This window comes from Geotrypetes seraphini, chromosome 1, assembly GCF_902459505.1.
Source record: "Geotrypetes seraphini chromosome 1, aGeoSer1.1, whole genome shotgun sequence".
In the NCBI taxonomy this organism is placed as follows: domain Eukaryota; kingdom Metazoa; phylum Chordata; class Amphibia; order Gymnophiona; family Dermophiidae; genus Geotrypetes; species Geotrypetes seraphini.
In genome coordinates this window covers 21,462,214-21,486,824 of record NC_047084.1, presented here as the reverse complement: position 1 = coordinate 21,486,824, position 24,611 = coordinate 21,462,214, and the positions used below count along the sequence as shown (strand labels likewise).

Below are 24,611 nucleotides of genomic sequence, written 5' to 3'. Positions count from 1 at the left end.
GGCCGCACCTCGAATACTGTGTGCAGTTCTGGTCATCATATCTCAAAAAAGATATAGCAAAATTAGAAAAAGTACAGAGAAGGGTGACAAAAATGATAAAAGAGATGGGATGACTTCCCTATGAGGAAAGGCTAAAGCAGCTAGGGCTCTTCAGCTTGGAGAAGAGACAGCTCAGATCTCATGATTAGAGATCTATAAAATAATGAGTGGAGTGGAAAGGGTAGATGTGAATCGCTTGTTCACTCTTTCCAAAAATACTAGGACTAGGGGACATACAATGAAGCTACTAAGTAGTAGATTTAAAACAAACTGGAGAAAATATTTCTTCACACAACGTGCAATTAAATTCTACAATTCATTGACGAGAATGTGGTGAAATTAGTTAGGTTAGTGGAATTTAAAAAAGGTTTACATAATTTCCTAAGGGAGAAGTCCATGGGCCATTATGGCTTGGGGAAAACCACTGCTTATTCCTAGAATAAGCAGCATAAAATCTGTTTTACTTCTTGGAATCTAGCTAGGTACTTGTGACCTAGGTTGGCCACTGTTGTAAAAGAACCAGGTAAAGCCATGGCATCATTCCTGCTACACAGTTTCTTGATCAAAACCACTAGTGCTTTGGTTATGTACAGAAATCCGAGGACACCCTGCTATTTTTGCTTATAGTGTAAATATAATACAAGCACCAAAGATGTTTGACATCAAAGCAATCCACCACAAATCCATTCATTTATTAGCTGTAGATATATATAGTCTGTCATGATCCAATGGAATCAGGGTTCAAATCCTAATGACCTTCCATGTGGTCGCGAGAAATTCCCCTTAGTTTGTAAGCTCTTTGGGGCAGAGATTTAAACCTGTAAGTTACTTTGACTGCCCTTTGGAAAGATGAGCTAGAAATTCCATAATTTTTATAAATTCAGTTGTATGGGTTTATGCAATGCTTTTTTCTTTTCAGCCCTGAAGAGTCCATGTTCGCAAAGTACCATTCTTCCTGCTCAACTGCAAGATAAAATTATTCCCTAACTGACTCTGCTCTAAAATTTAAGCTTGATTCAGTTTTCAGTGGAAGGACTACGAAATCTAAGTAACTTTAGTTTTAGAACTATCTGAAAGATACCATCAAGCGCCACATAGTGCTACATTGAGGGAAGAGGGACTTGGGAAAATTAAGAAAAACCCACAAAACTAAAGAAGTCACAGATCAAACTTCCATAGTCGATTTGTCCACACAGGTATCAGCAAACAGTCACCAGATCCAGTAGGTTGCCTCTATAGGACTAAAAGCAGTTGGTTTGCTTTAATAGTAAAAATTAAATACTTTAATAATTATTGTGGGCCTGGAAACAAGCAGATCCATCCCCTGTGCTACGTAACCCTGGCTGCAGTCTGAGTGTCCCCTCATGCCTCAGTTATTGTCATTCATCCATTGCTGGATCCACTGTGCGATCTGATCTAAGTTGCGCTCCAGGTCCTCGGGGGTGTTGCTGGGAAGTTGGTGCACAATTTCTTGCCGGTATGACTCGGCAGCCTCCTCGTAGATTGTCTGAAAGATCTCACACTGAATGTTGTCTTGCAGCTTTTTTCCTTTATAGCCCCTTGAGAAAATACATAATAAAAAAAATGTATCTTTGCAAAGTTTCCATTTGTTTAATTAAAGATATAGTGTATAATATTGATACCATAACTGTATATATGCAGCACTGTACAATGTTGGGAAGTACAGTGGTACCTTGGAATCCGAACGCCCCAGAACTCAAACGCTTTGGTATCCGAACGCTCTGCACATTGTATGTGTGTGTTTCTGCCCCAGAATCTGAAAGCTGCTTTGGAATATTTGATAATATTTTATCTTAAAATCCAGTGTATGTACTATTAAAATTTGAGTTTGTGGGACCCAGGAACGGATTAATCCAGTTTCTATTATTTTCAATGGGAAAAATTGTCTTGGAACTCAAACGGGGTTCTGGAACGGATTAAGTTCGGATTCCGAGGCATCACTGTATTGGCATCTAACCCTGCTCCAAGCAGTTTCTACCTAAAGCAATGGAAGGTGAGTGATTTGACCAAAGTCACAAGAAGTGTCAGTGCAAAGAACAGATTTTAAATACTGGCTCTCAGTTCATTTCTTTAAACTGGAGGCCAGTTCTTCATTCTAATGCTCTGAACCCCCTGCAAGTCAGCTGGTTGAAGGAATGCACTACTGATACTATATAGCACAGTGCCAAATGACCAAATACAGTCCTGCTGCTTTTCAATCAGTTTTCTCACCACGCTGCTAATGTATTACTCCTCCTTTCATATCCCTCCCCTGTACACAGCTACTGTAATATAAATCCATCAAGCACCTTTAAATATGGGATACACTCCTAGTCAGAAATATATTAAGTCAGTTAACAAAATGTTGCAGTTAAATGACCAACAGCAGCCAACCTGCATATTTCTTAGTACTGCTGTCTTCTAGAACTTTCTTTTTACAAACACTAGAAAATATTGATCAGGCCGGTTAGCTTTTAATAAAATCAAACTTCTTAATCATATTGCATAAGGAGATGACTATCCCTTTCTACCAAAGTGAAATCCACAAACATACACTGAACAGGGAGACTCCATCATTTACATTTGGAATACACTCCTAAATCTAGGAATGCCAGCAGTGGTCATGGGAGAGAGAAAGCGTTGATAGCATTCTTCAAAATGCATTCATAGAAACATAGAAAAATGAAGAAGATAAAGACCATATGGCCCATCCAGTCTGCCCATCCATGCCACCTACTCTCTCTTTTACTTCCTTAGGGAACCTACCATATACACTCAAATATAAGTCAAGATCCTCATTTCCCCCCCATAAAGAGGAAAAATGGTTGACTCGAATATAAGACAGGGGCTTAATATTCAAATACCCTGCCAGGCTCTGTACCCAGCCCCATTCCTGCCCTGCCAGGTTCTGCACCCAGCCCCCCTCACTCCCTGCCAGGCTCTGCATCCTGTCCCCCTCCCTCCCGATGCCTTGCAGGCCTCCACTGGGTCTGCCTCAGGACCTGGTGGTTCAGTGGTGGGCATGGGATATGAGGGATCCCCCATCTCCCGTCCCAGCTGAATAAAAAAAAAAACCAAAAAAACCCTGCGCACCCCCAACTCCTCGGCATGGGCAGGACATGAGGAATCTCTTCTGCCTCCTGTGCCTGCCAAAATTGACAACTACACCTCACTCCCACCTCCCCCATGTACCTTTCGGGTCCCTGGTAGCCTGCTTGTGCACGGAGCAGGAGTGATCTTCCTGCCCTCCTTCTCCGTTTGAGGCTGCTAGCTGATTGGCTACTGTGAGTTCTTGCAAGTCAAGAACTCGCAGTAGCCAATCAGCCAGCGGCCTTAAACAGAGCACTCTCCATCGAGGGCTATACACTTAATACAGTGATTTTTACTTATATTATTCCATATTTTTCTGATGGAATCAAAAAAAGGCAAAATCACTGGACTAAATGTAAAGCTCTTGATGGAGACTGCCCCAACTTTGGTGGCTGGGCCGAGAACTTTTCAGCTGCCCCTCGTAGTAAATAAAATCAATACATATCTTGAAACAGGTAAGCTTTTAACTGCTTATGAAAAGGAAACAACAGCTCAATATGTCTCAAATCTGAAGGTAGTGTATTCCAAATAATTGGACCTGCAACCGTAAACACTGACTCTCTATATAAATCAAGTCTGATTTGACAAAAGCTTGGGATTTCAAATAGAACCTGATTACTGAAGTGTAAAAAACATCACTTACAAAGAAGATGATGCATATGAAACATGTCCACAGCGGCGGGATTGTGCAGGTACTACAGCATCTACCCTTCCATGCCACTCAGACTGCTGCAACGTATGTATGTTTTTGTGTGTGTGTGTGAGGGGTGGGGGGGGTGCGCCTCACCTGCTTGCCAGTCTGTCATACAGAAAAGAATTGTCAGTGCGCAGGACAAACACTATTTGAAACCACCGCTCTGGGAAGAAGTCACAGCCATGGTAGTCCAGGATGACGCCACCCTCACTCATCTTGTCCTCTAGTTCATCAACTACCTGGAGGGCCAGGAGAACAAACATCATCTTTCCTCATCTCCAAACAAGCTTGGGAGAAGCATTAATAAGGGTCTGCTCCACTTCTCATTTCAAAGTTTAGCTTGAATTTTATTTAATGAAAGCCTGAAACCACATTATGGGCCAACAATTGCTTGGTTTAAACTGGGAAAATTCCCTTCCCACCCCCAACCTTGCTAAATAACACTCTACCCTTTAATCTACCCATAGCATCTAGAGCAGTGGTCTCAAACTCAAACCCTTTGCAGGGCCACATTTTGGATTTGTAGGTTCTTGGAGGGCCTCAGAAAAAAATAGTTAATGTCTTAGTAAAGAAATGACAATTTTGCATGAGGTAAAAAACTCTTTATAGTTTATAAATCTTTCCTTTTGGCTGTCTTAATAATAATATTGTCATTTATAGCTAAAGAAACATATGATCGAGAAACTGTTTTATTTGACTTTTGTGATTATGATAAACATACTGAGGGCCTCAAAATAGTACCTTGCGGGCCGCATGTGGCCCCCGGGCCGCGAGTTTGAGATCACTGATCTAGAGGAATTACAAGATAGCATTCCAGAATCACAAACATATATGTGGTTGCTGGAGTCGCTTGCCTCCCACCTCCCTGATGCGAGAGTAGGTGTCACTCAAATTAGCCCTCACAAATAAATGTATGGAGAGAGTGTGGTGTAGTGGTTAAAGCTACAGCCTCAATACCCTGAGGTTGTGGGTTCAAACCCATGCTGCACCTTGTGACCCTGGGCAAGTCACTTAATCCCTACATTGCCCCAGGTACATTAGATAGATTGTGAGCCCACCGGGACAGACAGGGAAACATGCTTGAGTACCTGAATAAATTCATGTAAACCGTTCTGAGTTCCCCTGGGAGAATGGTATAGAAAATTGAATAAATAAACAAATATCTCCTCCAAGCATTTCTGAGTTTGCTAAAGCAGTCACTAAGAGAATAACTTAACTTAAAGCAAAGTTCTTTCCTAAAAGCCTCTGCTCCACCCCCCTCTCAGTTCCTTGTTAAGGGGAAGATATATTCCAAGAGCGCTGTTTTTCAGTCCTAATTCATAAAGCAGGTTTTCTACCATGCCTCATTTCTCCAGCCCTGTTCAGCCTTACTTCTCTCTACAAGCTCCTACAGAAATCCTTCCAGATCATCCAAGGCTGGCTTAATCTATAAGTCAGTCCTACTCCTAAATTTAAAAAGGAAGTACACCAGGTAGTGAAGTGACATTGATTGTTAGGTAAGATTCATTGCAAATTTATTCAAGATGATATAGCACAAATTTGTATTGAAAATGGTCAAGTTTTGACACAGTTATGCAGAAAACAAGCTTTGTATAGCTTGTTTTTTTGATACATGGTGTATTTTGTAAAACTTGTTTTCTGCATAACTGTGTCAAAACTTGACCAATTTCAATAAAATTTGTGCTATATCGTCTTGAATAAATTTGTAATGAAACTCGACTAATAATCAACGTTGCTTTACTACCTAGTTCTTCAACTGTCATGATGTTTTTCTTCAGTGTGAACTGATCGGGCCCTGCCAATTCCTGACTGGTGATCAGCTGAGCCTGTTTCTCACAAATTTCTTCAAAATATATTCTACGCTTACTCTCCCCCACCCAGCGGCATAGCAAAAAAAGGAGGCACCTGCACTCTTCCCCATCACACACCCACTACTACTACTAATCATTTCTATGACACTGCTATATGTATGCAGTGCTATACATTAAAATGTCAAGAGACAATCCCTGCTCCGTGACCAGGTAGCAACATCAGAATGAGAACTGAGGCTGGCGTGAACATAAGGTAGGAGATGCTGCTCGCTGCCGCCAAAGGCAGGGCCTAGGATGGTCTGCCCCCCCACCCCCACCCCCGGCTTCACCATTGCTCTTACCTTTTTTCTGGAAACTCTTGCACGACTCTTAAAGAGAACCATAACCTTTCTCCAAATACAAATTTTTAATAAGGATTAGATCCTCCTGACTGAAAACAATGGTTACTGTTTACATTTAAAGCAAAATGGCATCTGCACCTACCATGAAATTGCTAGGTAGTGGCGTGAGGTGGTTGGTGTGAATGTAGGCTTGTTCAAGATGACATATCCCATATTTTATTGAACTTGCTAAAGTTTTAACAAAGTTATGCAGAAAATAAACTTTGTATATACACTGTGAACCAAACCACCCCCAACACCAAAATGTTTTTTGTTGTATCTTCCATAGAACTCAGCTGATTCTTATGAAATTTAGTGCGTCGTGACTTGAATGAAGTTGATGTAAAACGTTGTAAATATTTCTCACCGCAACACAAAACTATCTTTTGAAAATGAATTGTTCCTATGAGATAGGGGCAGAAAAACTACCTTGTGAAAATGAATTGTGTAGAAGCAGATGCTAGTTTGTAAACAGTCTCTGTATCAAAATGGTTTTCACTGCAGAAGACCGAATTCTGATAAAGAACTTGGTACTGCTAAAAGGTTACAGCTGTCGACAATTGTTGAAAGAGTTCCCATAGAAGGATTGGAACAAAAACAGCCTTGATGTGCTGCTATATAAGATCCAAGCAATGGGCACTGTTGACTGTAAGCCAGGCAGCAGATGAACACGCTCAATTCGCACACAAGAACACATTGACGTTGTTCGTGATCTTCTAGTGAGCCAAGAGGAAGCGTCGCAAACACACCGAACAACTCACCAAATAGCAAGAGAAATAGGAATAAGCCAGACAACTGTGGTTAGGATGATTCATGACAACCTGAAATTAAAGTGTCTTAAAAAGCATCATGCCCAATAATTAAATTTACACAACAAAGACACACACCTGAAACGGTGCAAGCAGCTTTTGACCAAGTACTCAGAGCACAGCAACACACAGAATGATCACCTGTAAGTGCCTTCAACAACTCTGAAGTGTAAAGTTAATCCCAAATGCCTCTACAGACCCGCCCCACCTTCAATCAATCAGTAATGGTCTCGGTCGCAATCTTGAAACTCAGATTCACAGATCTGTTCTTCATCAATCCTAGGTTAAGATCAATGGCGAATACTACCAGGACGTCCTGATTGATAAAAACATTTTCCCCTTACAACATTCTGGGTTCATGAAGAGGATTCAGATCTATTTGACTTGTTTGTCACACTGGTTGTGTTTGTAAATAAAATGAATACGTAATAAAAAAAAAGGGAGAGAGGAAGAGATAATGGTTACTGAGGATGGGCAGACTAGATGGGCCATTTGGCCTTTATCTGCCATCATGTTTCTATGTCCTCTTTATGCAGAAGCTGTTGCCAGCGATCCGTCATATGTCAGGAGACTACTTTATCTTCCAATAGGACAATGCCCCAGGACATTGAGCAAAGGACACCGCAGAACTGCTACATCAGGAGATGCCACACGTCATTGGTCCAGACCTCTGGCCTACGAATTCACCAGACCTAAACCTAGGTGACTACTGGATCTGGGGGCTGATATAGAAATATGTCTATCAGACAGCAATATCTGATGCTGAAGACCTTAAACAGCATCATATGTCTGTTTGGGCTGAGCTGAAGAACAGTGTCGTTGACAAGTCCATAGATCAGTGGCAGCCAAGGCCGAGGGCATACCTTCGTGCAAAGGAAGTGCACTTCAAACATCTGCTTAACTGAAACATTACTTTTTGACTTTACATTTTTCTGCAAAATATGCCATAAAACTTTTTGATGTGTTTTTATTCAGTTCACAATAGCGTAGTGGTGCAGTGGGAAATATTTACATTTTACATCAAACTTCATTCAGGACACAACACTAAATTTCATAAGAATCAGCTGAGATCTGTGGAAGATCCGACAAAAAACATTTTGATGTGTTGTTGGGGGTTTTTTTTGGTTCACAGTGTAATTTTTTTTTTAACACACTGTAGAATTATTTCTCTCTTAAATTGGAGCCTTAATAAATGCTTCAACTTTCATTTAATGGGAGATGAAATCCTTGGGGGAAGTGTCCACACTAAGCCCTATTTTGCCTCTCACTTTGAGGGATCTGGCTAAAACAGGACTTACCTTATCTTCATCCAAAATTGGGCATTCATACTCTTCATCATAACCTTCAAATAGTTCACCTAAAGAAAATAAAACATCATCAAAACATTTTCTCTTGTACCAGGAAATTATAACTTTAAGGTTTCAGTAAACAGAAAAATCTAGTGAAATAGTTTTTTCCCCCTCCAGGGCCTTCAATCCCTAAAGTTTCCAGAATTAAGTCTCAGAAATCCTTCCCAGGTAAACATGTTGTATCTAATAAGCCAGGTATGTGACATCCCATGGCCTGCTATATGTTTATTTTAAATTTGATTAATCGCCAAAGTATGGTACAACCAAATATAAGCGATATACAAAAACAATAGTAGAAAAAGAAAAGGAAATAGGACAGAAACAGACTCCAAATAGCAATATGAAAACATTAGAAATCATAACTACCTGATCAAAAAGGTTTAAAACAAGCTACTTAAAATTTTAAAAAAAATTATAATCCTATATTCATTTCTAACTAATACCCAATTTCTTTCACTAGCTAAAGAACCTTTATTGTACCCAGGCTAGCTACTTTGCAATCGAGCAAGATGTGGGAGGAAGAGGGTACAACTTAGTAAGCAGGTGCTGAAGAGGTAGGGAACTCCGGTCCTCGAGAGCTGTATTCCAGTCGGGTTTTCAGAATTTCCCCAATGAGTATGCATTGAAAGCAGTGCATGCAAATAGATCTCATGCATACTCATTGGGGAAATCCTGAAAACCCGACTGGTATACGGCTCTCGAGGACCGGAGTTCCCTACCTCTGCCCTATACTGTGAAATGTGTCATCTGCAACAAAACCTCTCCCAGATAGACTGGGGAGCTACTTCATATGATTTTTGGATGCCCAATGATTAAAATATTTTAGGAATCTATAAGGGATGAAACTCAACATTTACTTCCTATGCAGGAAAATGCGTCTGTTAAAATTGTACTATTTTGATCCTTAGTGATACATGATCGACTATTACACTGGTTGCCAGTGGAAGCACGAGTAATGTTCAAATTCGCATGTCTCTGTTTCAAGTTGGTTTGGGGATTGGCCCCTACCTACCTGTTATCTCACTTCGTGCTATATAACCCTGTGAGGGTAACCAGGAATTGTAACTTATTTGCATACCCGAAGATTTTAGGCTGTAAAGTTAGGTCTTTTTTTTAGACAGGATGCTTGCATTTCAAGAAAGTAAACAACAGTTCTGGTTGGGTAACTATATTAGCAGAGCCATGTTATCTTACAGCGCCTTCCAAAAAGAAATCAAGACAGTATTATTTAATAAATTTATTTCTTAATTCGATGTTTTTATTCTTAACTTAATAATTCTACTGCATTAACTTAAATTTTTATTGTCTTTTTAAATATGCTGTATTCCCATTTTAATAATTTGTATTTCACTGAATTGTCCAGTTTTTCTCTCTTGTGTAAACCACCTAGAATTCTTTTGATTGTGGCAGTATACAAAAATAAAGTTATGTTATGATGGTTTGGATATATGGTAAAAAAAGATTATCTAAAATTTTATTTAAACATTAAGAATTGCCATACTGAGAGAGACTGAAGGCTCCTATTACAAAGATGCACTAGCGTTTTTAACGCACGCACCGGATTAGCGCACGTTATAGTATGCGCTAGCCGAAAATCTACCACCTGCTCAAAAGGAGGTGGTAGCAGCTAGCGCACGTGGCAATTTAGTGCGCGCTATTCCGTGTATTAATGCCCTAGTGCGGCTTTGTAAAAGGAGCCCTGAAAGTTCATCAAGCCCAGTATCCTGTTTCCAACAGAGGCCAATCCAGGTCCAAAGTACGCAGCTAGATCCCAAGTAGTAAAACAGATTTTATGCTGCTTACCCTAGGAATAAGCAGTGGATTTCCCCAAGCCATCTCAATAATGGCCTATGGACTTCTCTTTTAGGAAATTATCCAAATCTTTTTTAAATCCCACCAAGCTAACTGAATTCACATTATTTACAAATTATATGAAGAAATATTTTCTCTGGTTTGTTTTAAATCTACTACTTAGTAGCTTCATCGTGTGCCCCCTTAGTCCAGAATCCGTAATATGCAGAAAAAGATCCTGGCAGGAAAGAGCCTGAAGCTCCGAAACCCTGCATGAGCAGGTAATGGCCACCAGAAAAGCAGTCTTGATCCTAACACTAAAATGGTTAAGGGGCTGGAGGAGATGCCGTACGTTGAGAGGTTAGAGAAACTGGGCCTCTTCTCCCTTGAAAAGAGGAGATTGAGAGGGGACTTGATCGAAATGTTCAAAATACTGAAGGGAATAGACTTAGTAGATAAAGGCAGACTGTTCACCCTCTCTAAGGTAGGGAGAACGAGAGGGCACTCTCTAAAGTTGAAAGAGAATAGATTCCGTATAAACGTAAGGAAGTTCTTCTTCACCCAGAGAGTGGTAGAAAACTGGAACACTCTTCCAGAGTCTGTTATAGGGGAAAACACCCTCTAGGGATTCAAGACAAAGTTGGACAAGTTCCTGCTAAACTGGAACGTAAGCAGGTGAGGCTTGACTCATTCAGAGCACTGGTCTTTGACCTGGTGGCCGCCACGTGAGCGGACTGCTGGGCACGATGAACTACTGCTTATGCTCCAGTCCATAAGGCAGACGAACCGGAGAGTGGAGAACCAGGTTGAGATTCCAAGTCAGACAGGGGAGCTGAAGCGGAGACTGAAGCCTCAGAGGGTGCACTGCCAGGCAGTCAACTCCCTGGAAACAGACTTTCCCCAAAGTATGTGATCTCCTGCTGCCAGAGCTGTCCCCGCATGGAACCTCTGCAGCACAAGGGCAGAATTTGCAAACAAAAGACTGAATTTAAAGAAAATAAACACGAGCAGAGCTTCTACAGACTGGCTTGTATGATAGAAACTGGATTCCGGGGGGGGGGGGGGGGGGGGGGGGGGGGGGCAGTCCTGAGGTAAGAGGAGAGGGGCTCAAGGCTCTGACGGGTATGGGAGATTAACCCACTAGTCCAGGAATAGAGTGGGATTGTACAAGAAAATTATGTGAACTTAAAAAAAAAAAAACATTCCATGGAATAATGAGTTTTGCATTTGACCTTGGCTTTCAAGTATATAAATTACCTCTGCACAGCTTGCTCCTATAATATTTCTACATCGAGACTTTGATCTTTTGTTGAGGAATTTACTTGGCCGTTATACACAAAGCAATATTTTACGCTGTCCAAAACAGGCTGCTTATGGAATGTATTACATACCAAACCTCCATCCAAATGCTAGACCTCGCCTCTTTATGTCACAGATCAAAATAAATAGCACTTTGTTATTTACTTAGGCAAAGATTCTGTAAAATTCTTGCACTTTATAAATGGCTAAGAATCTGTATAAGATGGAAACACAGAATTTGTACTCATATTGCAAAACAAGATTTCTATAGCTAAGGCAACATCCAGCTCTTCTAAAACTATGAGTAGCCTAATAGTTGTTTCTTTATTAGAGTTTAATAACCACCTTTTTGAAGAAATTCACTCAAGGCAATGTGCAGCAAGAATAAGTCAAACATAGGCAACTAGTGTTTAAGCCCATTACATTAATGGGTGCTAAAATAGATGTCTCTGTCTGTCTTTCTTTCTGCCTCTCTCTCTCCTTGGCCGCTGTCTGTCTTTCTTTCTGTCCCTCTCTCTCTCCTTGGCCGCTGTCTGTCTTTCTTTCTGTCCCTCTCTCTCTCCTTGGCCGCTGTCTGTCTGTCTTTCTGTCTCCCTCTGTTGCTCTCTGTGTGTCTGTCTTTCTGTCTCTCTCTCTATCTCTCCTTGGCCGCTATCTGTGTGTCTGTCTGTCTCTCTCTCTCATTCTCTCTCCTTGGCCGCTGTCTGTGTGTCTGTCGTCTTTCTGTCTCTTTCTCTCTCTCTCCTTGGCCGCTGTGTGTCTGTCTGTCTCTTTCCCTCCCTCCTGTTCCCCGCCTGCGCCCCGCTCCCCATCCTTTGCCCTCCCCCTCCCCTCCCCCCAGCCCCCCTCTCTGCGGCAGCGCCACCAGCCTCCAGCGCCATGGCAGCGAATAAACAGATCCTCATCCTCAACCCGTCCAACAAACTCAAATTCAGATGTAAGGGGTGTTGGTTTGCCGCAGGGCGGGCAGAAAACGTGGCTCCTGTGAGCTGAAACGGTGCTCTGACCCAGAGGGGAGAGTGGAGGCAGAGGAGAAGACCGCGCGACCAGGAAGCGGCAGTGGTTGTGGCCTTCCCTCCCCTAGCTCCGTAACTCGGTCGCCGCCGCCTCCTTCTCTCCCTGGTGTCAGCTCCAAACGTGCGCACACGCTGCATGCACCGCACCCTTTAAACATTTCTCTGCCGGCCACAGAGCTACGGATCACACAGGTAGCAGTGCACATGCACGCTTAGGGTTTTATTAGTGACAGACAATTTCAGCAGTAAACATATTCAAATAACACAAAGTATGGCACAGTATGCTACATTACAATATTAACACAAAACACAATAATGCATTTTAATAGACAACATAAGGTGTAAGCAAAGATGGAAGATATAGATAGATAAGTGAGAGAAACAGGAGTTAGAAAATAAAGGGACCAAGAAAGTTGCACATGAAATCAGAAAGGTGCTTGATTATTCCTAGGGTAGGAGTTGATAAGCAAGTCCTGCTACAGTATGTGCCACCAGCGATAGTCCCTCTCTATCTGTGTGACTAGCAAGTTAATTACTTCTTCCATTAAAGGCCCGGGTGAAGAGCTAAGTTTTCTGCTGTTTCCTGAAGTAGAGAAAGTCTTGTGTTAAGCAAATAACTAGCGAGGTAATTAAATTTGCAGATGACATAAAGCTGTTAATTCACAAGAGGATTGTGAAAAATTACAAGAGGACCTTGGGAGACTGGGCATCCAAATGGCAAATGACATTTAGTGTGAGCAAGTGCAAAGAGATGCATGTAGGAAAGAGAAACCCAAACTATAGCTTTGTGATGCAAGGTTCCACATTAGGAGTCACCACCCATGAAAAAGACCTAAGAACATATAACATAAGCAGTGCCTCCGCCGGGTCAGACTATAGGTCCATCCTGCCTGGCAGTCCGCTCCCGTGGCGGCCCAGACTGGTCACGACCTGTCTGTATCACCAGAAGAGGCTCCCTTGCCACCTTGGTTTCTCATTTAAGTCCTGTCTTCCTATCGAAGTCCTAACCTTCCGGTCTTGCACATGCACGACCTGGTTTGGTTTCTATACTCATTACTTAGTTAGCTTTTTATACTTGTGTTACATCCCAGCTCCTCCCTCCGTATCCCGCAATCCCTTTATCCCTCAGGAATCCGTCCAATCCCTGTTTGAATCCCTGTACCGTACTCTGCCTGATCACTTCCTCCGGTAGCGCATTCCAAGTGTCCACGACCCTTTGGATGATATGTTGTAACCCTTTGCTCAGTGTGCAGCAGCAACTAAAAAATCAAATAGAATGTTAGGAATTATCAGGAAAGGAAACTGATAACAAAAAGAGAATGTTATCATGCCTATGGTGTGCCTGCATCTCGATTACTGTGCACAGTTCTGATCACTGCATCTCAAAAGAGATATAGCAAAATTAGAGAAGGGTGTCCAAAATGTTAAAAGGACTAGAGGCTAGAGCTCATAAGCACATAAGCATTGCCTCTGCCGAGTCAGACCATAGGTCCATCATGCCCAGCAGTCCGCTCCCGCGGCGGCCCCCTGTAGTGATCTATTACTCAAGAGCATTTTGTCTTGTATAGTAACCCTCTAATTGTACCCCTGGATTCCCTTACCCTTCAGGAACTCGTCCAATCCCTTTTTTGAAACCCAAAACCGTACTCTGCTCAACCACCCCCTCTGGAAGCTCTTCAACTTGGAAAAGAGATGGCTCAAGGGAGATATGATGAAGGTCTATAAAATACTAAGTGGAGTGCAATGGGTACTACAACTACTATTAATTATTTCTAGAGCGCTACCAGATGTATAGAGTCACAAAGGAGACAGTCCCTGCTTGAAAGAGCTTAGAATCTAAAACAGACAAGATGGAAAAACAGGCTATAGAAGTGAATCACTAGTTTACTCTTCCCAAAAATACAAGGACTAGGGGGCACACAAAAAAGCTATTAAGTAGTAAATTTAGAACAAATCAGAGAAAATATTTATTCGCTCAACATGTAAAAGCGGTTAGCTTAACAAAGTTTAAAAAGGTTTGGATAATTTTGAAAAAGCCATAAGCTATTATTAAGATGGACTTGGGAAAATTCACTGTTTGTTTCTGGGATAAGCAGCATAAAAATCTGTTTTATTCTTTTGAGATCTTACCAGGCACTTGTAATCTGGATTGGCTACTATTGGAAACAGGACTTGGTGGACCTTCAATGGCAAAGAAAGATTAGGTTCTTACCTTGATTATCTTCTTTCTTGTAAATAGGTATGTCGTTCTGGATGGATAGGTATTCAATCTGAACCCAAAAGGTGTGCAATAATTTATCTACCTGAGTATGAAAGAAAGTAGCAAAGCGAGCTGAAACAAGTCTGTGCATGTTGTAACATGTCTCAAGGTTACTCATGCACAGTTGCGACTCAGTGTGATTCAACATTCCAAAAGACAGGATGTCAGGAGAGTCCTTGTGTGAATCAAGTAAGAAACTGCTAGATTTGGAGCACTATTCAGTGATAATTTCTTACAAAAGAAGGGGAAAAGCCAAAGGAGATCCATGAACGAATGACTGCAGTTTATGATGGGTCTGCCCCATCATCCTACAAAGTAAAATTTTGGAGCAAGCAGTTTAAGTGGGGGTAGAAAGTCCACTGAAGATGACCCTTGCACTGGACGGCCTGTGGAAACAACTTCCACAGAAATATGCAAGAAAGTCGAAGATTTATAATTTTTTCAGACAGACAAATTAAGGTTTCCGAAATAGTTGAAAAACATCTTGGCAGGTAGTTTGGAAAATAATTCATGAAAAGTTGGGCATGTCCAAAGTTAGTGCAAGATGGGTTCCAAGAATTCTGACGCCATGTCAGAAGGCCATGAAGCTCCACTACTGTCATGAGAACTTGGAGATGCTGCGTGAAGACCAAGTGAATTTTTTTCATTGTCTGGTGACTGGAGATGAGACTGGTCTATCACAGAGATCCTAAATCCAAAATGGAGTCAATGCAGTGGAACAACAAAAGCAAGGAGACCCAAGTTTCCACAGGAAATGAACAAATCCAAACAAACGAGATTGCGAAAATACAATGTTCTCGGACCTTGGAGATAATTTATTCAAAATTTCCTTGTTAAAAGCAATCACAGCAATAAAACAGTTAAAAACTCAATCCACATGTGTCTTTTAGAAGGACCGTACCCCCAAAAAGTTCAAAGACAGAAAAATATATGTTTGTGTTATATGGAATGATAATTGTTTGGGTGGATGGATGGGTGGGGTAGGGGAAATGGATGATTATGAACATGAGAAAGATGAATATGCTTTTATTGTATTACTATGAGATTGCATTGGTTGTATTGCACTGTTGTAGTTTTGAAAATTAATAAAGAATATAAAATAAAAATAAAAATCTGCAGGCAAAGTCATGGCAACTGTCTTCAGGGATGATGAAGGACTTTTGCTTCTGGAGTTCATACCACGCAAGATAACCATAAGCGGGGAGAGTTACGCCAACACACCGATTGCTTTGCGGGAGTCAATCAAGGAGAAAAGACAAGGAAAACTCACAACAGACATTCTGCTTCTTCACGACACTGCACCGGTGCACATGACACAGCAATCATAGACTGCCATACAAGAATGTGGGTTTCAGCAGCTGAACCATCCACCCTACAGTCCTGATCTGGCTCCCTGGGATTATTTCCTGCTCTGAGTTTTGAAGAAATCTCTCCATGGACAGCAGTTTTCAAGTGATGAAGATGTCCTGGTTTGAAGGTCAAACAGAAAAATTATTTTCAAAGGGGTTAAAGTCTTTGCAGGAAAAGTAGATGAAGTGTATGGAACTATCAGGGGACCAATCCAGAGAAGGCTTGCTAGCGGTATCGCATCGTGTGATGTCCTTTGGAGAGGGTTTGGTTAGGAATACTCCTTGATGACAAAGGAGGTGTGTAGAGGGAGTTAGCAATAGGCTAAGAACCAGGGAAGCCAGAGTTCATATTCCACTTATGACACTAATGAGCTTGTGTAAATCACTTTATCGCCCATTGTCTAGGTATCAACTTAAGATTGCAAACTCGCTGGGGAAAAAACATTATCACCAGTAGCATTATAAAAAAAAAAAGTATTAAATAATGACGTGTAATTTTATAATTGTCAAAATATAAGAATGTTTTGATATAATTAATCTTTGCACATCTCTTATCCTTGTAAAGCCTAAGTACTGAAATATTTATTTTTCAATGTACACATCTGATCTCTGAAACCCAAAACCTGAGTTCAGCAACGCTTGAAAAACAGAAGTCCTGGACCTATCTATGGTATCAAATTTCCACCTAATCTCTAAGTTACCTTTTATTTCAAAGATAACTGAGCCCATGTTTATATTTGAGTATATACGGTACATTAGGTAGAGAGTAAGCCCATCGGGGCAGATAGGGAAAAATGCTTGAATGCTGAATGTAAACTGCTTAGACTATAAGTGGTATATAAATACTAAAAATAAAAAATGATAGAGATATTTAAATAGCTCTGTGGCGTTAATGTACAGGAGGTGAGTCTTTTTCAAAGGAAGGAAAGCTCCAGAAAGAGAGGGCATAGAATGAAGTTAAGAGGTGATGAGCTCAGGAATAATCTAAGGAAATACTTCTTTACAGAAAGGGTGGTAGATCTTTGGAATACTCTCTTGGTAGAGGTGGTGGAGAAAAGGACTGTATCTGAATTTAAGATAGCGCAGGACAAGCATATGGGATCTCTTAGGGACATGAGGAGATAGTGGATGCTGTGTGTGGGCAGACTGGATGGGCCATTCAGATTTTATCTGCTGTCATGTTTCTATGTTTAAATACCGGTAGCATGAATACTGGTGGCTTTGTGGAATAGTGACACCTGGTGGATGACAGGCTGTACAGTTTTGCTTTCCTTGAAAGGTATTAACCACAACTATCACAAAAGACTTCAAAGTTGAAATGTCCCTCCCACCCTTCAGATTACACTCCAAAAAAGATGACAAAATAACTTTTAAACTATAGAAAACCATTAGAAATAGTTGTTACTGGTTTTCACATCACAATATTTCTTAATGTACAATCTTATAACATATTGTCATATTTGTACTATGTTAAGACTGAACTATTTCATAGGAAAAAATCAAAAGCTTTTAACAAATATTTTACTGTAACTCAGGACTTGGCACGACAAGACTTCTCTTGGTCTCTCTGCTGAAGCTTACCCTGGACCTAACTCTCAAAACTTTTTTTCTTCAGTAGTTTTCTCCTGAACTGGAACCAAAACAGGAGTTCAGAATTCCCTATTACTCAGAGCTCTCCCTACTACCGTACTCTGTTATTGTATATCCTCTCCTCACCCCTAGCAACTGCAGGAACACCCCTTAGGCTAGGGCTTTGAGCAAGGTGCCTTCCAGAACTCTGTAAACAAATCCAGCCACTACATGCCGCCATTGTGTGTTGACTTGGGAGTCCCTTCCCTTTCTAAGGGCTGTGAATTTGCCTCCACCACTTCACTAACCAGCATGGGAAATATGTCCTGGCCCAGGCAGGGGTGGCATTAGTTGGAGATGGGGGGAATACAAACAAGGCAGCTGCCCTGAGTCCATGTTAAAGGAGTTCCAAATCTATGCAAATTTGACGGAAAGACAGCCTGCTAGTGGGCTTTGGGGGCTCCATTCCAAAGTTCTGTCCTGGGCCCCAGCATGTTTAACATTGGCTCTGGAACTAAGAATCGTACCTAGGATTTGCAGCATAGCATGCTCAGCACTGCCACCAAGTTATTATGCCAGACCACCTTCTTTTTTTTTTTTTAAAGAGTTATGCATCAAAAATACCACAATAATAGTACAAGAGGAAATCTAATGCAATCCAAGTCAATCCCCTACTCCCAGATTTTAACATCAATTAGTCTTCTCTAGAAAAAGGAATAAAGAAGAAAAGGGAAATACCCCTCCATGTAATAAAACCCTAAAAAAACTCCACAAAAACCCAACTCTGTTTCATGTCATTTAAAAAATCTGAATATTTAAATAGTTCATTCCTCTCTTTCAAAGGCATCTAGCACTGTATCTTATTGCTTTAGGTGTCCAAATCTTAATCTGGCAACATGGAGGCAATCCACTCTGAAGCTCAACCCTTGATTCCTAGTCCTGGAATGCATCATGCTGAATAATTTAATGTGTTTTTTTTTTTACTAAGCTGCAGTAAGAATTTTTGAATTGACCTTAGAACACCCCTACACAGGTCTTTCCTGCACAATAAGGTCATTTTTACAGTGACCATAAAAAAACCCTTATTTTCCATTAGTTTCATTTATGGCCATGTGCTAATATTACCATTAGCAAGCAGCCATTATTAAAATTATCTCTGCGCTCTTACTGCCACCTATTTAGGTGGTGGTAAGGGTTCCCACATGAACTATGTGCTAACCAATCAGAGTGCAGTAATATAGATATACACTTTCCACTTTTGAAATGATCCCTCAAAAAAATAATTAATGCATAGTTTTAGCATATGTATGTATTTACACAGGATGCTTTAGTATCCATGTTAGCATTTAAGACAGCTTAGTTTAGTTTACTGTTCTATATGATTATTTGAGTACAATTCAAATGAATTCCAAAGTGCATACATGCAATTTACATTGTTCTGGCAAGCTCCACAAAAGCAAAAATCGCAGGGCAACGAAACAAATTCCATGGTTCTTCTTACATTTTTACTAGAGAATGACACGGTGGCTGTTACCCTTGACTAGCCATGGGTAACCCACTGAAATGGTGGAAAAAAAAGTATTTACCACGGCTACAGGGACAAGGCCATTCAAGGCCATGGAGCGGTGAATGGCCTCGTCTCCACAGTTAATGGAGGAAAAGCGCGTGGTCACTGATCGCGCTCCCTCCCTCCTTACTAATGATCACTGCAGTCCGTCCAGGCATCTCCCTTTCTCTCTCCCTTCCCTTCGTGGTGGGCAATTTCTAAATTTTCTTTCTATGAGCAGCCGAGCCTTGAAGTCAAGTGTGGCTGCCATAAAGTTCTCCTCTGACACAACCGGAATTTGCATCAGAGGAGACCTTTATGGCAGCTATACGCGACTTCAAGGCTTGGCTGCTTGTAGAAATCTAGAAATCACCCACCACAAAGGTAAGGATGATCCCCATCATGTAAGTTCTCTGATCTGTGGTTCAGCTAAAATAAGGGCCAGCAGTGACAATCTCTCTACAGGTCACTAACCTTTGCTTAACTTGTGAAACTCTCCCTGGCTCCTGATCTGCAGTCCCTGGCAGGAATCAAGGCTCGGCTGCTCGTAGAAAGAAAATTTAGAAATCGCCCGCCATGAGGGAGAAAGGGAGGAAAGGTGGGGTGGAAAGGAACAAACGCTGAAGGGAACTGGGGAAGGGAGAGGAGAGAAGGGGGGGTGGTGAGGAACAGACACTGAAGGGACATGGGGAAGGTGGTGTGGGGAGGAACAGACACTGAAGGGAACTGGGGAATGGAGGGAAGGTGGGGTGGAGAGGAACAGACATTGAAGGGAACTGGGGAAAAGAGGGAAGGTGGGGTGGAGAGAAACAGACGCTGAAGGGAACTGGAGAAGGGAGAGAGGGAAGGAAGGAGGGGTGGAGACTGGAAAGAAACAGACGCTGAAGGGAACTGAGGAAGGGAAAGAGGCAGGGATGGTGGGGTGGAGAGAAACCGATGCTGAAGGGAACTGGGGAAGGGAGAGAGGGAGGGAAGGTGGGGTGGAGAGGAGCAGACGCTGAAAGGAAATGGGGAAGAGAGAGTGGGGAGAAGATGCTAAAGGGAAATGGGGAAGAGAGAGATTCCATACTATGGGGGAGCGGAGGGAAGAAGATGGGTGCTAGACCATTTGGGGAGAGGTGGAGGGAGAGATGGAAGGGAGAGGCACAGTAACAGAGCATATAGAAGAGGCAGAGAGAAGGTAGACTGTAGATGGAAGGAAATCAATGAAGAAAGCAGAAACCAGACAACAAAGGTAGAAAAAAAAAATTCTATTTATTTTCTTGTTTTTTTGCTTTAGGATAAAGTAGTATATTAGTTGTGTTGATAAACATTTATAAACAAAGAAAGCCCTGACAGTTGAACATCTCTTTCTCTAGTTCAGCAACCAAAACTTTGATTAAAATAAATGACTATTGTACAGAATATTGTTTCTTTTTATACTTTAATAAAAATAAGTTCAGTATAAAACTATTCGAGGATTGTGTGGATGGGATCAGGTTTGCGGGGACCGAGCTCATGAGGACGGGGACTGAGCTCGCAGGGACAGGGATTGTGACCGAGCTCGCGTCATTCTCTAATTTATACTACTATCCTACAGATGCTTGAACAAAATGTTTTAAATATTGCTGTACTGCCTGTAAAATATATTCAATCTCATTTCTACTAAAACTCAGCAGTATCCCCAATTCCAATGGGCACTGGAAGCAGAAGCCAGACTTGGGTGTTGAACACAGTACTGCTTCTAGGCCAATGGTATAACACTACAGTAAGATTTCTGAACACCCCTACTACTTATTTCTATAGTGCTACTCAAAGTACTCAAGAAAGCTTGCAATCTGTTCAAGACCAACAAACAAAAAAGAAATCTCTACTAGTAAGATGAATGATTAGCCCTATAGTCAGCAGGATTTGAACCTGGTGCAAGAAGATCCCAATAGATTTAAAGTCCATCACCGTAACTACTCAGCCATGACTACCATAAAATTCCTGTTTTCTGGTGCTATGGCACAACAAATACCTACCGTCTTTTGCTAAATCACCCACATTGATGTAAGTCAGCCCTGTTCTTTCTGCAAGTTCTTTGCCCAGTGTGGTTTTCCCTACACCCGGTGTTCCTGCACAAAAAATCAGAACAGTACATATTTAAAGTCAGACTGTTATAAGCAATGACTAATGCTTTCAGATGTCAAACATATATTAAGTTTTTTTTCCAAAGAATTTTATTGATGACAACCAATGTAAGTAACCAACATAACATACCATGGAGTATATACATCCAATGTCCGGCAACATAGATAAAAAGAAATATTCCATAGTCATCAATCATTTTAACATTATTTACCCTATCTTAAATCCCACACCCTCTACCTCCCAAACACAAGCCTCCTTCCCTAGTACATGAAATCAGTAAGTGAGTACAAATGTGAACATACACCACTTTAATCCCCAAGGAAAACCCAGGAGAACTCGTAGATTCCCCCCCACCTCCCCAACCTTCCAAGAATCCAACCCTACCAACAAATAAAAGATAGAATGAAACTCCTAGGAAAACTGAAGTTTGACAAGTATAATCATATGCCTTGAAATGGATCAGAAGAGTCCCCCCCACCAACTAAACCCCCAAGCACAATAACTTTCTAATTTATAATACCTACTCCAGAGGTTTTGATTCTTATACACTCCAGGCCTACTCCCCCCACCCCCCACTCCAAACAAACAAAACATATATTAAAAGTTTAAATTGTCAATCAGAGCATATAGGAGCTAGAAGACACAAAATAGCCATTTGCTGGCAACTTGAAGGTCCCAGTTTAACATACCCATGTGGCAGTAAGGTAACACAATTACACAATATAATATTTCAGCATTAAGAATAAGTTGGGTTTATTTTTATACGCAGGGATGGAAATATATTTAGAAACTTTAGTACAAGTCAAATCTTTTTAGGAGTCAAGGAAAATAACTTCCTTTTTTTCCTTTCTTTTTTGTTGTTATTATGTTTATATTATTTTCATAATTCTAATCTAATCTTCTATTTCTGCGTCGCTCATACCTAGGTAGGCTCAAGGCGACTTATAGAGGGGAGCAAGGAAGGAGGAGGGGTGGGAGAAGAGAAGATGTGGGTAGGAGGGGGGAGGGAGAAGGGTGGAGGCGGGAAGAGAGGATACAGGTGATTAAGTGTCAAATAGATGAGTTTTCAGTTTCTTCTGGAATATGGTGTGGGTAGGTTCCGTTCTGGTCATTTCAGACTGAATATTGCCAATTCTATTTTTGTCCTTTTTTTTTGGTTTTTAATTTGTTAGTTTCAGGCACCCAACTGACTTTGCTCCCAGGACTTTTCCAGCCTTGTTAAGGCCTATGCATGCTATCTGGATAAGTGCTGCTGATCAGAATATTCACAGGCACTATTCTGTATAGATCCCATACTATGGGCCTCTTTTATCAAGCTGAATAGCATGGGCTGGCACAGTAAATGCACCAAAGCAAACAGGGATTTACAGTAAAGGGCTTCAGTGCATTTGCTTCATGGCACTCGCTAGTGTGGCTTGATAAAAGAGGCCCTATATGAATAATGCTAGGACAGAGTATGGAAAATCCCAGAAATTATTTGGAGAGTGGCAATATTAAGTCTACTATCTGAATAACCTAGGACAGATAGAAGGCTGCTTACGACTGGGCCCTGGTCACTTAGAGTCAATGGTGAAAGGCAGGAGTCTAACATATACCTTGACTCTTAATAGTCTAGGGCTCTGCCTCTAACTGCCAAAGCATTCCTCCTTCCTTTTTGACTTTCGACAACTAGAAGTGAGATCACTTGGCATCAGCAGATGTCACCTGGCAACATTTATCTACTACAACCTAGAAAGTACAGAGTGCCCACAAAAACATTTCTTGATTTTAAATGGTTACAAAATCAAAACTTATTGGAATATGTTTATAAATAAGATGACAGCAAATACAAGTCCCAAAAGCACAGTTAGCAAGATCTTACACAATTGCTTGCACTTTCACCCTTATAAGCTACATCACCCTGCTCCCAAGGATAATGGCACCCCTGCAGTACACCAGCACCATTATGTCATTTAGCATAATTTTGAAATTTTTCATATAATCAACAGATACCATATGACACTTTGGGCTCCTTTTACTAAGGTGCGCTAGCGTTTTTAGTGTGCGCTGCATTGCCGCGCAAACTAATCCCATGCTACGCACCAAGATCTAACGCCAGCTCAATGCTGGCATTAGCATCTAGCACACTGTAGCCTCAAAAGTAAAAGAATATACCAATAAATTTTGGTTTTTTAACCATTTAAAATCAAGGAGTGTTTTTGTGGGCACCCTGTATATAAAAAATATAACATTTGTAATATAAGCTCATTTTGCATGCTCTGGAATCTATAAATAGAAGGAAAACTGCACAAACAATAAGGAATTCAATAAAAAGAGCAAAGTATATCAGAAGCCCTAAGCACCATAAAAAGAAGAAGAAAATAAAATCAAGTGTTTAGAAACAGAGAGATAGAGCTATTTACTGTATCATACTCAGCAGTCATTTAGGCTGCTGCATCATTTGAAGAGATCTGTGTACCCTTAAAAGCTCATATCATTTGTTTCCAGTGTTAAGTTTGAAAACTGATGTCCCCTTTCCTTCTACTATGGGCTCAACCAGTGAAATGAAACACGGTTCTTCTTATGATCAATAAATGCACATGCAATTCGGTGCAAAGAGCGTAGAGTCAGCGCTCACGCTTTTCACCTGTCAGCAGCAGATTCGGTTTCCTCAGCATCTTTCTCCTTCTGTCATGCACGTGGCGACAAAGTCGCCCGGTTGGTAGAGCGACCTAAGACGCGTCGGCGCAGAAAGATTACGACACAGATCAGGACCCAGGCTTCAGTGAGTAGCTACAGAGAAGTCGTTTCCAGAGAGCCGTCCACCGTAGTGCCTGGCTCCAAGTTAATTATGTCGTGTGCTAAGAAAGCAGTTTGTGTCTGTCAGTAAAATGTCCTCTCAGCGGAAATTTAGGGAATGTTCTGTGAGAATTCTTCCTTTGAAGGGGGAGCGCTGGATAGTGTTGCCAGGTCCGCGATTTTCTCACCCAATTGGCCTGCTTTCGAACGCTGGTTACGAAAAAGTTTGAGCAGTTGCGGTATACTCTTTTTTTTTTTTTTTTTTTTTTTTTGGGGGGGGGGGGAATGGAGGGCCGGCTGGTTTCTGATTTTTGTTGGATTTATTGAGGCGCAGCCGGAATTCTGCAATGCTTTCGGGCTGGCTCTGTGAATTCCAAGCCTCATTCTGGGACTCCAATAGCTGAAGCAGACTGATTTGTAAAAGTTTCGCCCATCCTCAGGCAGGAGAAAGGTGTAGGCCAGGGCGATGTTAAAATATAGATTGGTCACCGCAGGGCTGCACTGTAGTCACTGTTCACCGGACAGTGACTTACTTACTTATGGGGAATTTAGGAAACACCTAAAAACATATCTGTTCCTCAAGTATTTAGGTAACTGACCTGTACAATCTTAATCCACAATGACTGATCCCTAGAGCTGTTAATCACTAGCTTTTAACTTTGTTAATTCTACTCAATTTGTAGCATCTTCTAATATAATAAAATGCTAAGCGCGCATGC

The 24,611-nt window shown here is 41.3% G+C and overlaps 1 protein-coding gene across 1 annotated transcript; it reads right to left on the bottom strand.

Annotated features, from left to right (window-relative positions):
- Positions 1 to 710: 710 nt before the first annotated feature.
- AK6 (adenylate kinase 6) lies at positions 711 to 24,146 on the bottom strand. The gene is made up of 5 exons (XM_033927751.1): positions 23,741 to 24,146; positions 21,006 to 21,098; positions 8,122 to 8,180; positions 3,917 to 4,062; positions 711 to 1,598 (listed from the first exon to the last, which is right to left on the bottom strand). The coding sequence occupies exons 1-5, from the start codon at positions 23,769 to 23,771 to the stop codon at positions 1,409 to 1,411; spliced, it is 519 nt and encodes a 172-aa protein (XP_033783642.1). The 5' UTR covers positions 23,772 to 24,146; the 3' UTR covers positions 711 to 1,408.
- Between the last annotated feature and the right edge of the window lie 465 nt (positions 24,147 to 24,611).

What these genes read in the sequence shown, in the direction of transcription:
- AK6 (XM_033927751.1), bottom strand. Translation starts at nt 23,771, where the DNA reads ATGCTGAGGAAACCGAATCTGCTGCTGACAG. An exon ending in ACCGAATCTGCTGCTGACAG is followed by an intron (nt 21,099 to 23,740) that starts GTGAAAAGCGTG and finishes TTTTTTGTGCAG; the next exon opens with GAACACCGGGTGTAGGGAAA. An exon ending in TATGACAGACTGGCAAGCAG is followed by an intron (nt 1,599 to 3,916) that starts GTGAGGCGCACC and finishes TATTTTCTCAAG; the next exon opens with GGGCTATAAAGGAAAAAAGC.